Raw genomic sequence first — 13,144 nt, forward strand, 5'->3', positions numbered from 1 at the left:
TATTGTACAGTTTAGTCGATTCCAATTATGCACCTATCAATGTATTGCCCCACTACCGGCCCCCTCGGGCATATATGGGGCTATAGTGGGGATTTGACACAGCCGAATGTCAAATGCCCCATAGTAGGACAAACTTATCGTGTCAAATCCCCACCGCTGGCCCCAGTTGCAACGCGGGATTTGACATAGCGAAGGAAGTTACAACAAAAAAATATTTGGGTGCTTTATTTATTTATTTATTTGTACTGAGCAGTCAGCCCTGCTGGTATGCTCAGGAAAAAAAAAAAACAGTTCTAACTTAACATACAGTAAACCAATTGTTCGACTAATTACAAGCTAGTACTAGTGTGGTAATATGATTGTAAAAGTGATGTGAACGAATCTGGATCAGACGTTTCAATGATGTTAACAGGCAAGGTGTTCCATTCTTTGACAGTTCTTGAGAAGTAGCTGCTCTGATATGATCTGGTGGATGATGATGGAATTATGAGATGCAATGGATGGTATGATCTAGTTTCTCTCGTTGGTGGTAGGTAATATGATGGCATGCAGATGGCAAGCTGGTGATGGAGTGCCTTGTGCAGGACTTGTAATCTAGATATCTTGCGACGAGTCTCAAGAGATGGCAGGGATAATTCATTTAACATTGCTGAAACTGAGCTAAATCTACTATAGTCATTATAAATCCATCTGGCTGCACGACGTTGTACCTTCTCTAATTGCTGAATTTGTGAATTGTAGTATGGATCCCACACAGCTGATGCATATTCCATTTGTGGCCTCACCATTGTGATGTATGCAGATTTCTTAACTCTTTGTGAGCAACTACTAAGGTTACGTTTCAAAAAGTTAAGGGTCTTTGTCGCCTTTGCTGCTATGGTAGATATGTGTGAAGACCAGGATAATGACTTGTTAATTAAGATGCCCAGATAAGAGTGTTGCTCAGATGTTTCTAATATATGGCCGTTCAGTATGTAATTATGTGTGATGGGTGAAGTATTCCTTGTGCATTGCACTACAGCACATTTGATGACATTAAAGTTCAGTTGCCAGGTGTTAGCCCATTCAGATAACTTGATCAGATCTTGTTGGAGCTGGATGGTGTCTTCTCTGCTATTGATTATTCTGTAAAGTAGACAATCATCTGCGAACATCCGAAGAGGAGAATCAATATCATTTGCTATGTCGTTTATATACAGTAAAAACATCAGGGGACCCAGGACAGTTCCTTGAGCGACTCCTGACAAAACAGGTACAGGGTTTGAGGTTTCACCATCCAAAACTACACATTGTGAACGTCTAGTGAGCCAGGATTCAATCCATGCTTACTGAACGATCGTCAAATGCCCCATAGTGGGGCAGCAGTTTCGTGTCAATTCCCCTTGTAAAGCCCCACTTACGCCCGAGGGGGGGTGGTGGGGCAATACATTGATAGATGCATTAATTGTAAGGCGCTCCCCGTGACTGCCACCACCTGCTGCGCGTACCAACAATGACTTAATTGAATGGCTTAATATAACTTAAAATACAGTAATCTATTGAACATAGAGACTAAGTTCAGTTTGAAGCTGCCACTCTCACGAGTCTTCTCTAAGACCGCCCATGCATGCCCTTCACGTGATCCACACTTGCGGATATTCTTGGATACCGACGTCCGGACTCCACACTTCCCTCCTCCTTTTTTGGCTGATCCATTGAGAGAGGCCACTTCATTAAATTGTGCTGGTGGGTGTTGTGTATCTACTGAACTTATAGTTATAATTGTAATTGTGATTTCTACTTGATTTGTAATTATCAATATGGTATTTATATCTGATTGTAATCGATGATCATGAGTGTGTGTACGCATGCGTGTTGTTGTATCATGGAACTTGTACATGTATGGCGTGCTTTGTTTGTTGATTTAAGATCCTTCCTGATCGTGTCTAGAAACATAATACTGGCGACGAGGACGGGATATAACAAAGATTAATGGCTTCTTTTGGGAAAATTGACATATTCCAGCCGGAATCTGAGGAGTTCTCGGCGTATCTAGAACGAGTAGAACTTTATTTCGAAGCAAACGGGATCAAAGAAGATAAACAAGTACCAGTTTTTCTTAGTCTGTTGGGAGCGAAGACGTACAGTCTTTTAAGGACGCTTGTTGCACCGGAGTCTCCAAGGAGCAAATCGTTTAAGACGCTAGCAGACTTGTTAAAAGATCATTACGAACCCAAGCCCTTGGTGATCGCCGAGAGATTTACGTTTCACAGAAGAAACCAACGTCGCGAAGAATCTGTCATGCAATACTTAGCGGAGCTTAGAAGATTGGCCACTCATTGCAAATTTAAGGATCATCTTGACGAAGCGTTGCGTGACCGCTTCGTCTGTGGTTTGATCAGCGAGACCATTCAGAAACGACTATTGACGGAAGATAACCTTGATCTCAAACGTGCACTGGAGCTAGCACAAGGAATGGAAGCAGCTCACAGAAATGCACAAGTGCTTCAGGACAACAGCGAAACTACTGAATTAACAGTAGCACACAGTGGTAGCAGGGGACCCAATACAGTTGCTCAGATGCAAGGAGAGGAGGAAATTGATCGGGTCAGCAGGTACCCCAGGACACAAGGAGCCAGTAACACGGAGGAGTTGCTATAGATGTGGTAGAAGTGATCACCTGGCACACAATTGTGTCCACAAAGACTCAGTTTGTCATCACTGTAAGAAAGTTGGACATTTAGCAAGAGTATGTCGAAGCCAACCACAAAGTAAAGTGCCAGTAACCAAGAACCATTGGGTGGAACAAACTACAAGTAAACCGGAAGAAGATGTCACAGACCTTGAAGAAGATGTGATATTTAACCTAACCTCAAGGACGACACCACCCTACCAAGTAGTAGTGGAAATCAATGGGCAACTGATCCCCATGGAGATTGATACTGGAGCAGCGGTGTCAGTGATGTCTCAAGAAAGTTGGGAGGCCAGATTTGCAGAGTTAACCCTGGAGCAACCTTCACTGTGTCTCCGTACCTATACGGCAGAGAAAATGGCAGTTTTGGGAGAGACGTCGGTAGTGGTGAGGTATGGTAAATATAAGGGTACACATAAATTGTATGTTGTAGAGGGCACGGGTCCTACCTTACTAGGCCGAGACTGCTTGCGTTCCATACCTCTAGATTGGGCTAATATCAAGTCAGTATCGGGAATTGATTCCAATGTAGATAGGTTAATGGGAAAGTACCCTGAGGTTTTTCAAGAGGGGTTGGGCACATTGAAACACTTCAAGGCCACACTTCACTTGCTACCAGGTACCACTCCCCGCTTTTGTCGCCCTCGTCCCCTTCCTTTTGCAATTAGAGAGCAGGTAGAGGGGGAACTGGACCGTCTAGTTGAGCAAGGAATCCTGCAGAAGGTCGATTATAGTGATTGGGCAGCCCCAATTGTGCCAGTGCCAAAGAGTGATGGGGCAGTACGCATTTGTGGCGACTATAAAGTAACCATCAACCCCTCGCTGCAGGTGGACAAGTATCCCTTGCCCAGGCCTAATGACTTGTTTACATGCCTAACGGGGGGTAAGGTGTTTACCAAGCTTGACTTGACAGCCGCTTATCAACAAATGTTGTTGGATGAAACATCTAGTAAATTAGTAACCATCAATACCACTAAGGGTCTTTTTAGATACACGCGGCTTCCTTTTGGTGTAGCCTCGGCACCGGCAGTATTCCAAAAGACAATGGAAACCATCTTACAGGGTATGCCACAAGTTATTTGTTATTTAGATGACATTTTAGTTACTGGTCGTACAGAATCCGAGCACACTAAGAACTTAGAAGAGGTGTTGTGCCGATTGCAAGAGCATGGAGTCCGACTAAAGAGAGAGAAATGTTGTTTTTACAAAACTTCTGTGGAGTATTTAGGACATAGCATTGATGCTAAGGGGGTGCACACTACCAAGAGTAAGGTTAAGGCTATTCAAGAAGCACCTATACCTAGAAATGTACAAGAACTTCGCTCTTTTCTAGGGTTGTTGAATTACTATGCTAAATTTATTCCGAACCTGGCATCACTGTTGCGACCGCTGCATGTTCTTCTACAGGCAAAACAACCGTGGAGATGGACTAAGGATTGTACCACTACATTTAACAAGGCCAAGAACCGTCTGGTAGTGGCACCAGTGTTAGTGCATTACGACCCTGACCTGCCGCTGTGCCTAGCTGGGGATGCTTCTGCTTATGGTGTTGGAGCTGTATTGTCCCATGTCTTCCCAGATGGCTCAGAGCATCCCATTGCTTTTGCGTCACGCACCCTCACTTCCAGTGAGCGTAATTACGCTCAAGTAGAGAAGGAAGCCCTCTCCCTTATATTTGGGGTAAAGAAGTTCCATCAATATGTTTATGGCAGGGAGTTTACTCTGGTGACTGACCACAAGCCGCTTACCACCATACTGGGGCCCAAAGACTCTATTCCATCTCTGGCTGCTGCTCGGTTGCAACGCTGGGCATTATTACTAGCCGGGTACTCTTACAAACTCAAATTTAAGCCTACCAGTACACATGGCAATGCTGATGGCCTTTCAAGGCTACCGCTCAACGATTCTACTGCCGTGGGCTACTTACCAGATGCTGCAAACTTTAATATTGCACAAATTGATGCGTTGCCAGTGACATCCGCAGAGTTGGAAGTTGCTACACGAAAGGATGTTGTTCTCAGCAAAGTCTTGTATTACACTAGGACGAGGTGGCCAAATACCATTAAGGAGCCTTTCAAACCTTACTGGAATCGACGCTTGGAGTTGTCTATTGAAGGTAACACACTCTTGTGTGGGGTACGTGTAGTTGTACCACTAGCGCTTCGTCAGCGGATTATGGAGGATCTTCATCAAGGCCACCAAGGTGTAGTGCGCATGAAGGCACTGGCTCGAAGCCACTTTTGGTGGCCAGGAGTAGATAAGGACTTTGAGGAGCTAGTGAAGAGTTGCTCTGCTTGTCAGTCAGTGAAGCATGCGCCTGTTAAGGCACCATTGCATCCTTGGGCTTGGCCCACAGTTCCATGGGATAGGGTACATGTAGATTTTGCTGGCCCTTTTGCCGGTAAGATGTTTTTATTAGTAGTGGATGCGCATTCTAAGTGGCCAGAAGTGTGCATTATGTCCACTACTACCGCTACCAAAACTGTTAATGTCCTTCGAGAAATCTTTGCTAGATATGGCTTACCGCAACAACTTGTTTCAGACAATGGCCCCCAATTTGTAGCCGAAGAATTTTCCTTGTTTTTGAAGTTAAATGGTGTCAAACATATCCGGTGTGCTCCATACCACCCTGCCTCCAATGGTGCTGTTGAGAGAATGGTCCAAACCATGAAACAATCTCTCAAGGCAGGGTTGAGTCAGGGAGTTCCAGTTGAGCAAGGTTTGATGAAGTTTTTGTTACAGTATCGTATTACCCCACATGCTGTTACTGGTGCATCGCCTAGTTCCTTATTTTTGGGCCGTACTATACGCACGCGTCTTGATCTTCTCCACCCTAATATAGGCTCAAGGGTGCAAGCTAAGCAACTACACCGGAAAGCTACTGTAGATACTCACCGGCGGTTACGCCAGTTTGCTGCTGGGCAGCATATTATGACACGAGATTTCTACAATGGGGCAAGGTGGATACCGGGTACCGTAGTAGACCAGACAGGGCCAGTATCCTATAGAGTTCGGGTCCAAGGGGGGAGGGTATGGCGTAGGCATGTAGACCACTTGTTAGAAGCCAGTGGTGAAGGTGTTCACCGAAACCACTTACAACAGAATGCTGACAGTGAATTGGATGTCATGCCTGACAGTGAATTGGATGTCATGCCTGGGAATAACTCTGCCTTACGGCCTCCCACTACTGGACAATCTGACACTGCAGCTCAAGCTGATGAACAGTCTGAACCTGTTGCTGATGCAGACTCGCAAGGTCACGAGGTCACAGATGCTGGAACTGAGTCAACAGAGTCTCCCAGATATCCCACAAGACAGAGAAGACCTCCACCATGCTTCAAAGATTATGTTGACAGTCAAGGGGTGCATCAGATTTAGTGGGGGGGAGATGTTGTGTATCTACTGAACTTATAGTTATAATTGTAATTGTGATTTCTACTTGATTTGTAATTATCAATATGGTATTTATATCTGATTGTAATCGATGATCATGAGTGTGTGTACGCATGCGTGTTGTTGTATCATGGAACTTGTACATGTATGGCGTGCTTTGTTTGTTGATTTAAGATCCTTCCTGATCGTGTCTAGAAACATAATAGTGGGCGGATCACTCGTCCTCTTCTGGTGACTACGACATTTGTAGACTGTTGCTCTGTAAAGTTAGGTCTAGCTGTCTTCCTGATTTGTCTCCTCCTGGATCTACCATGACCCATCCATGGTACTTCTTCAGATAACTGTCTGTCACACTTGGACAACCTCTGTAAAGAGACATTCAGTTTCTCAGAATCAGGATCATTAACCTTTTGTATGATGGCATTAGTAGAGGTGACATCTAACACTCGATAAGGTCCTTTGTAAGTGCAGTCCAAACGGAACTTGGGTTCAACCTTCATCATTACTAGATCTGCACACACTATAGGAGATTCCTTACTAGTCTTGTCATAGTGATACTTTTGGTTCTGTTGAGTGAATTCCTCCCAAGAGAAGGCGTCATAAGATATAGCCAGAATGATTGGGAACACTAGCTACCAGTTCCACAAAAAAGGGCACGAGCATCAGTACAAATTCAACTGGGGCATAGAAGAAGCAATCAGCTCCGCCTGTACAGAATTGGCAGAAATGAAGTTGTCTGCACTGGAGGAAAGGGAATCGCTGAAGAAAAAGCCTAGAAGAAAGTTTGAAGCAATTGGCTACTAGGCAGAAGCATATAAGATCGCTGGTCGATCTAATTTTGGCTGGGGCACTGTGGCCCATTATCAGGAGGATCCATTAGCGTCTGGCCCTGAAGATGAAAGAAGATTGATCTGGCCAAATCTCGTGCTGAGAAGGATGCTAAGAAAGACACAGAAAAAGGAGCCAGCAAACGATCCAGAGGTGGAGGTGGGAATAATAACAAGAGAAGACGCCTCCAGTACCAGGATCCTTCCTGGTACGATTTCCCAGGGCCAAGTGGTGGCTACTGTGGTGACAGGCAAGACCAATAGGGGCCTCCCCCACCGGCTGTGATGCCTCAGAGGCCATAAAAGCCGAAGGTGTTTGGGCCTGTTTCCAGTGTGGTGGATATGGCCATATAGTGAAGTTTTGCTCTGTACCAAGAAAACCATTTCCTTTTTCCTAGCCTGTGGTAAGCAGTGCTGAGGTATGTCAGCTTGACCCATGGTCAGCCGAATTGTCAGTGTTGTGAAAACTGCTGAGTGTGCATCTGATAAGGTCATTTCATGTAGAGCATGTGTTAATGAGGTAGAAGCTGTTGAGCAGACTGTGTCAAAGGAATGTGTTAATTATAATGGTAAACTTCATGAGCATGCAAAGGCTGGTAAGAGCATGCCTGCATGACAATGTAGAAACAGCACAATTTTGGGAACTAGAGAGCCAAGGGCCAATGCAAATAATAGATGTACAGGGCCGCCTTAAAGAAAGTTTACCTTTTTGGAGGAATGTATTACATGCACCATACCATATACTTGAATGTATTAAAAGTGGCTATCGCTTGCCCTTAAAGTTTTTACCCCCTCCTCACACCCAGCATAATCATCACTCGGTGCAGTCCCACCAGAGTTTTGTGGATGAAGCAATAGGCAGTTTAAAAAAGAACCGTTGTGTAATCAGGGTAGATGAGCAGCTACATGTTTGTAGCCCTCTCTCTGTTGTATCCAATGCCACAGGAAAGTTGCGTCTGGTATTGAACTTGAGATATCTTTAAAAATCTGACCTTTAAATATGAAGATTTGCGGGTAGCCGCCCTTATGTTTGACAAGAATGAATGTTTGTTTAAATTTGACCTCAAATCCGGTTACCACCATGCAGACATCTGTAGGAACTATGTAATTAGAACATGAACAATGATAATCATAGATGCACACACAGTTGTACACATGTCCATATTGTATGTACTGTCACGTTTTTTAATGATATGCCTCGTGTCAATCTTACATGGCGCCGCGAGCAGCTACGACTCTATTGTAACCAGCTGATTGATTCCCTGGTGCCGGTTAGAGGCACCCGCTAAGGTGAACCCATTGTATTAGACTGTGTTTCGGGAATTTCCTCTCCGCAGCATTCCACTGAGATGCCATACACCTTCAGACTTAGCGATCTCCCGAAGCTCGACCTCCAAGTGGACAGAGGCGCCGACTTCGTTGCTTGGAAGACCCAATGGAGCTCATATGTTAGTCTATCCGGACTAGGTGAGGAGTCAGCTGAAACACAAGTGCACGCATTAATACTGTGCTTCTCACGTGAGACACTTAGTATCGTCGATAATCTCGGGCTAACTACAGACCAGCGTAAAGACACGCAAGCTATTATCGCCGCTATTAAACGATACGTTGACGCCCACATCAACGAATCAGTCGAGCGTCGCAACTTTCGGAAACGGATCCAACAGCGTGGTGAAACCTTCGATGACTACCTAGTGGCTCTTCGTGAATTAGTTAAGACTTGCAGCTTTTGCTCACCCGCATGCACAGCAAAGAATATCCGGGACCAGATCATCGGAGGTATCCTAGAGGGTGACACGGTTGAACACTTGCTCCAGCGACAAGATCTTACATTAGATACTGCCATCACGACATGTAGAGCAGAAGAAGCTGCAAAGAAGCAACGCTCTGCAATTTCTCAGCCACAATCAGACACCATCCTTACCTTACGAAAACAAGGACCATACCACAAGAGAGCTGGCCTTCAGCCCACCAGTCCCGATGGTCCAGGATGTGGAGGCAAGCCGCACCAAGGAGGCCGCAGTCGCTGCCCAGCTTACTCTTCCACGTGCCACAACTGTCAGAAGGTTGGCCACTATGCACGTCTCAGTGTTTGCCACTCTAAACAAGTTCAGCCACCATCTCACCCTAGCCTCCCGCCATCAACAAGGCAAATTCAGGTATGCACAAACACAGGCTTTGAGACGCAACCGTCTACGTTATCCACCATCAAACAGGTAGCCACCAATGACCCAGCTCCGACCATTCCTATTCACCTCACTTCACTGAATGGTTCTTGCTCGACAAACGTTCTGCCAGACTCAGGAGCAGATATCTCAGCTGCTGGCCCACCACTGTTAACTCTTCTTAACGATCATGTTCATAACCTCATCCCCTCGGATGTCGTCCCCCACACTGCAAATGGCCATAAGATGTATCCCCTTGGATACTTACCTGTCACTTTCACACTCGGCAAGAGACAATGCACTAGCAATGTGCACGTCTATCTAAATATCACTGGTACTATACTTTTATGGAGAGCTTCCAAGGACTTAGGGATACTACCAGACTGTTACCCACGCCCTAGTAATGTAGAGCTTCGCCCACAGCTGAATGTACATGCTACAACCTTCCTTCCACAGTCAAGTCAACCACAGTCGCAAACACTAATCACAGAATTCCCATCCATCTTTGATGACCAGATAAGAACCATGGATGGTGAGCAATTTCACATTAGCCTCATGCAAGATGCAAAACCCTTTTGCATTAAGACACCACGTTCAATCCCATTCGCTTACCGCGACAAATTGAAAGATGAGTTGGACTTACTGTTGTCACAAAAGGTCATTGCTCCAGTCACTACGGTCACAGAGTGGTGTGCACCAATCGTGGTCACCCCTAAGAAGAACAGCGATCGCATCAGGATGTGTGTAGACTTATCTCACCTCAACAAGTTCGTGCGTAGAGAACGCTATCAATCGTCCACACCTGCTCAAGCTGTGGCCGATATAGCAGCAACAGATGCAAAAATATTCACTGTACTAGATGCACTGAAAGGATACCACCAGTGTCCACTAGATGAGTCCAGTCAACTCTTAACCACGTTCATAACCCCTCAAGGTCGTTTCAAATATCTCAGGGCCCCGTATGGCTTATCATCGATTTCTGAACATTATGACCGCAGAATGGCAGAAGCTTTTGCTGGTTTACAAGGCTTTCGTCGCATAGTTGATGACATTGTTATTTATGACAATAATACTTCAGACCATGCTGCTCATGTGCGACAGTTTTTACAGCGGTGCGTAGAGAAGAATATTGCCCTTAACCTGGATAAATGTCAGTTCTTTCAACCAGCAGTCACTTTTGCTGGCTTTCGGTTATCTTCTGATGGATATCAAGTGGACACAACGATTACTACGGCTATTTTGCAATATCCAAAGCCAAACACCAGAACTGACCTTCGCTCCTTTTTTGGCTTAGTAAACCAATTGTCCTCAAGCACTGACGCCATAGCCGCACTCCTGACACCACTAAGACCACTTTTGAGTACTAAAAACGATTTTCTCTGGTCTAGCGATCATGATGAAGCCTTCACAAAAGCCAAGGCGTCACTCACCAAGCCACCGGTCTTGTCATTCTTCAATCTCAATCATCCCACCCGTCTCAGCACTGATGCCAGTAGACAGGGTCTTGGATTCATCCTCCAACAGCAATCCAATAACAAGTGGACCCTCATACAGGCTGGGTCCCGATTCCTCACCGACACAGAATCTAGATATGCTGTTATTGAACTGGAGATGCTAGCTGTCGCATGGGCCATCCAAAAGTGCAAACTATTCCTTTCCGGCCTCCAGCATTTTTGCCTCTTGACTGATCACAACCCTCTTGTCCCTATTCTGAACAGCCGCCGCTTAGATGAAATTGAGAACCCACGCCTTCAACGATTGAAGTCTCGCCTGATGTCTTATAACTTTACGGCAAAGTGGATTAAGGGAAGTGTTAATGATGGCCCTGATGCTCTATCCCGCAATCCTGTATCTAATCCTCACAATAGTGATGCCCTTGCAGAGCATGACTCGCCTAATGAACCAGCCTTATCTATTACAGAGTTGAGAGCTATCACCACTGACGCCCACGAAAGCTTGAAATTGTAAGACGTCCGCTACCATGCTTCTCAGGATCCAGAATACCAACAGCTGTACAATATAATACTCAACGGCTTCCCAGATCACTGCGGCCAGCTTCCACAGTCATGTAGACCCTACTGGAATGCACGTGAGCACCTTTCCATTGATGACAATTTGATAGTTTACGGATGCCGTCTACTGATACCACCTTCTATGCGTCACACCACACTGTCGCATCTTCATGAATCGCACCAGGGCACTGTACGCACTAAACAACGGGCGCGCCTTACGGTTTATTGGCCAGGAATGGACAATGACATCGACAACATGCTCACTTCATGTAAAAAGTGTCAAGATCTCCTTCCCTCCAATCCTCGAGAACCTCTTGTGTGCAAAGACAAGCCAAGTAGACCATTCCAAGAGATCTGTGCAGACTTTTGTTGCTATGGTGGTCAGGACTACCTCATCGTTGCTGATTGCTTTACAGATTGGCCTGACATAATCCCAATGGGCCACAACACTACCAGCTCCCACCTTGTTAGAGTACTGAGACAATGCTTTTGTTGCACTGCTGTGCCAGATATACTGTGGTCAGATGGCGGGCCACAATTCACTTCAAAATGCTTTCACGACTTCTCCAGACAGTGGGGCTTTATCCATAAAGTGTCGTCACCATATTACCCACAAAGCAACGGCAAAGTCGAAGCCATGGTAAAATCTATGAAAAAACTCATTGCCACTTCCTGGAATAAACGTTCTCTCAATGAAGATGCGCTTTGCCGTGCACTCTTACAGTACCGAAACACCCCATCTCACAAGGATGGATTATCACCTGCTCAAAAACTATTTGGTACACCAGTGCAAGACTCACTCCCAGCTCATCACCGCTCTTTTCTACCATGTTGGCAAAAAGCAGTCATGGAAGCAGAAACACAGGCTACAAATTCATTGGAGCAAACACAAGCATATTACAATCTCCATGCCCACACACTACCAGACATTGGAATAGGCTCACGCGTTGCACTGCAACATCCACAAACGAAAATGTGGGACATTTACGGAACTGTTGTTGACATTGGTCCTCACCGCCGCTATTTTATCAAGACTCAAATGGCAGAATCCTGACAAGAAACCGCCGGTTCCTACGATGCAGAACTGCAACATCCTTGCTCCCATCAACAACACCAGCACCCCCTGAACAACCACAGCAAACCTTTCCACAGCAAAGTACCTCAGCAGAAGTCTGTTCAAGTCCACGACATTCAACTCGCACCCACCAGGCACCCAAAAGACTTATAGAAGATCCAAACTGGCCTTAATTATCGTCAGCATTGTGCCCCTCACAAATGCTTGGGGGGAGGTGTAGGAACTATGTAATTAGAACATGAACAATGATAATCATAGATGCACACACAGTTGTACACATGTCCATATTGTATGTACTGTCACGTTTTTTAATGATATGCCTCGTGTCAATCTAAAATCCTAAGTGTTACAATTTCCTAGGCTTTCAGTGGAGGGGAAGCTTCTGCATGTTTACAGTACTGCTTTTTGGGCTTTCCAGTGCTTGCTACTTATTTACTAAGTTACTGAGGCCACTTATTAGTTTATGGAGAGGTAGAGGACTGAAGGTCATTATTTACCTTGATGATGGTATTGTGGCTGTATGTGGTAAAGATAGAGCTATAAGTGAAAGTGTCTTAGTTAAAAGCGATTTGGAGAATGCTGGCTTTGTTATCAATGTAGAAAAAAGTCAATTGGACCCCTCCCACAGTATTGAATGGCTTGGATTTGTTATTGACTTGTCTAAGGGTGAGTTCTCAGTTCCAGATAGCAAATTAAGTAAACTAAAGTATAAACTACAAGAGATAAAAAATTCCAAGTTGGTCAGTGAAAGGCAAATAGCCAGTGTTGCAGGCACAATAATATCTATGCCACTATCCCTGGGCTCGGTTTCCAGAATAATGACCCGCGGCTTATATGCTGTGCTCAATAATAGAACCTCATGGTACCAAATGCTTAGTCTGACTAAGGAGGCCCTGAAAGAGATAGATTTTTGGGTTGAAAGAATTCCTCAGTTTAATGGTCAAAATATATGGCCCAAACCATCAGCACTCCGGTTGGTTTATTCAGATGCTAGTTTTACA

At 45.1% G+C, this 13,144-nt stretch overlaps 2 protein-coding genes across 2 annotated transcripts; both read left to right on the forward strand.

The window, feature by feature from the left end:
- The first annotated feature begins 1,971 nt into the window (after nt 1-1,971).
- On the forward strand, nt 1,972-2,640 carry LOC136259456 (uncharacterized). The gene has a single exon (XM_066052940.1). It carries the CDS (start codon nt 1,972-1,974, stop codon nt 2,638-2,640), a length of 669 nt encoding a protein of 222 aa, XP_065909012.1.
- A 5,444-nt stretch (nt 2,641-8,084) lies between these two features.
- On the forward strand, nt 8,085-11,024 carry LOC136259457 (uncharacterized). The gene is made up of 2 exons (XM_066052941.1): nt 8,085-8,162; nt 8,229-11,024. Exons 1-2 carry the CDS (start codon nt 8,085-8,087, stop codon nt 11,022-11,024), a joined length of 2,874 nt encoding a protein of 957 aa, XP_065909013.1.
- The last annotated feature ends 2,120 nt before the right edge of the window (nt 11,025-13,144 follow it).

This window comes from Dysidea avara, chromosome 6 (assembly GCF_963678975.1).
Source record: "Dysidea avara chromosome 6, odDysAvar1.4, whole genome shotgun sequence".
Taxonomy (NCBI): domain Eukaryota; kingdom Metazoa; phylum Porifera; class Demospongiae; order Dictyoceratida; family Dysideidae; genus Dysidea; species Dysidea avara.

Excerpts from the sequence above, each read along its gene's own strand:
- LOC136259456 (XM_066052940.1), top strand. The coding sequence starts at position 1,972 with ATGGCTTCTTTTGGGAAAATTGACATATTCCAGCCGGAATCTGAGGAG.
- LOC136259457 (XM_066052941.1), top strand. The coding sequence starts at position 8,085 with ATGCCTCGTGTCAATCTTACATGGCGCCGCGAGCAGCTACGACTCTAT. Across the intron at positions 8,163-8,228 it reads TGATTGATTCCCTGGTGCCG|CATTCCACTGAGATGCCATA; the intron begins GTTAGAGGCACC and ends TCCTCTCCGCAG.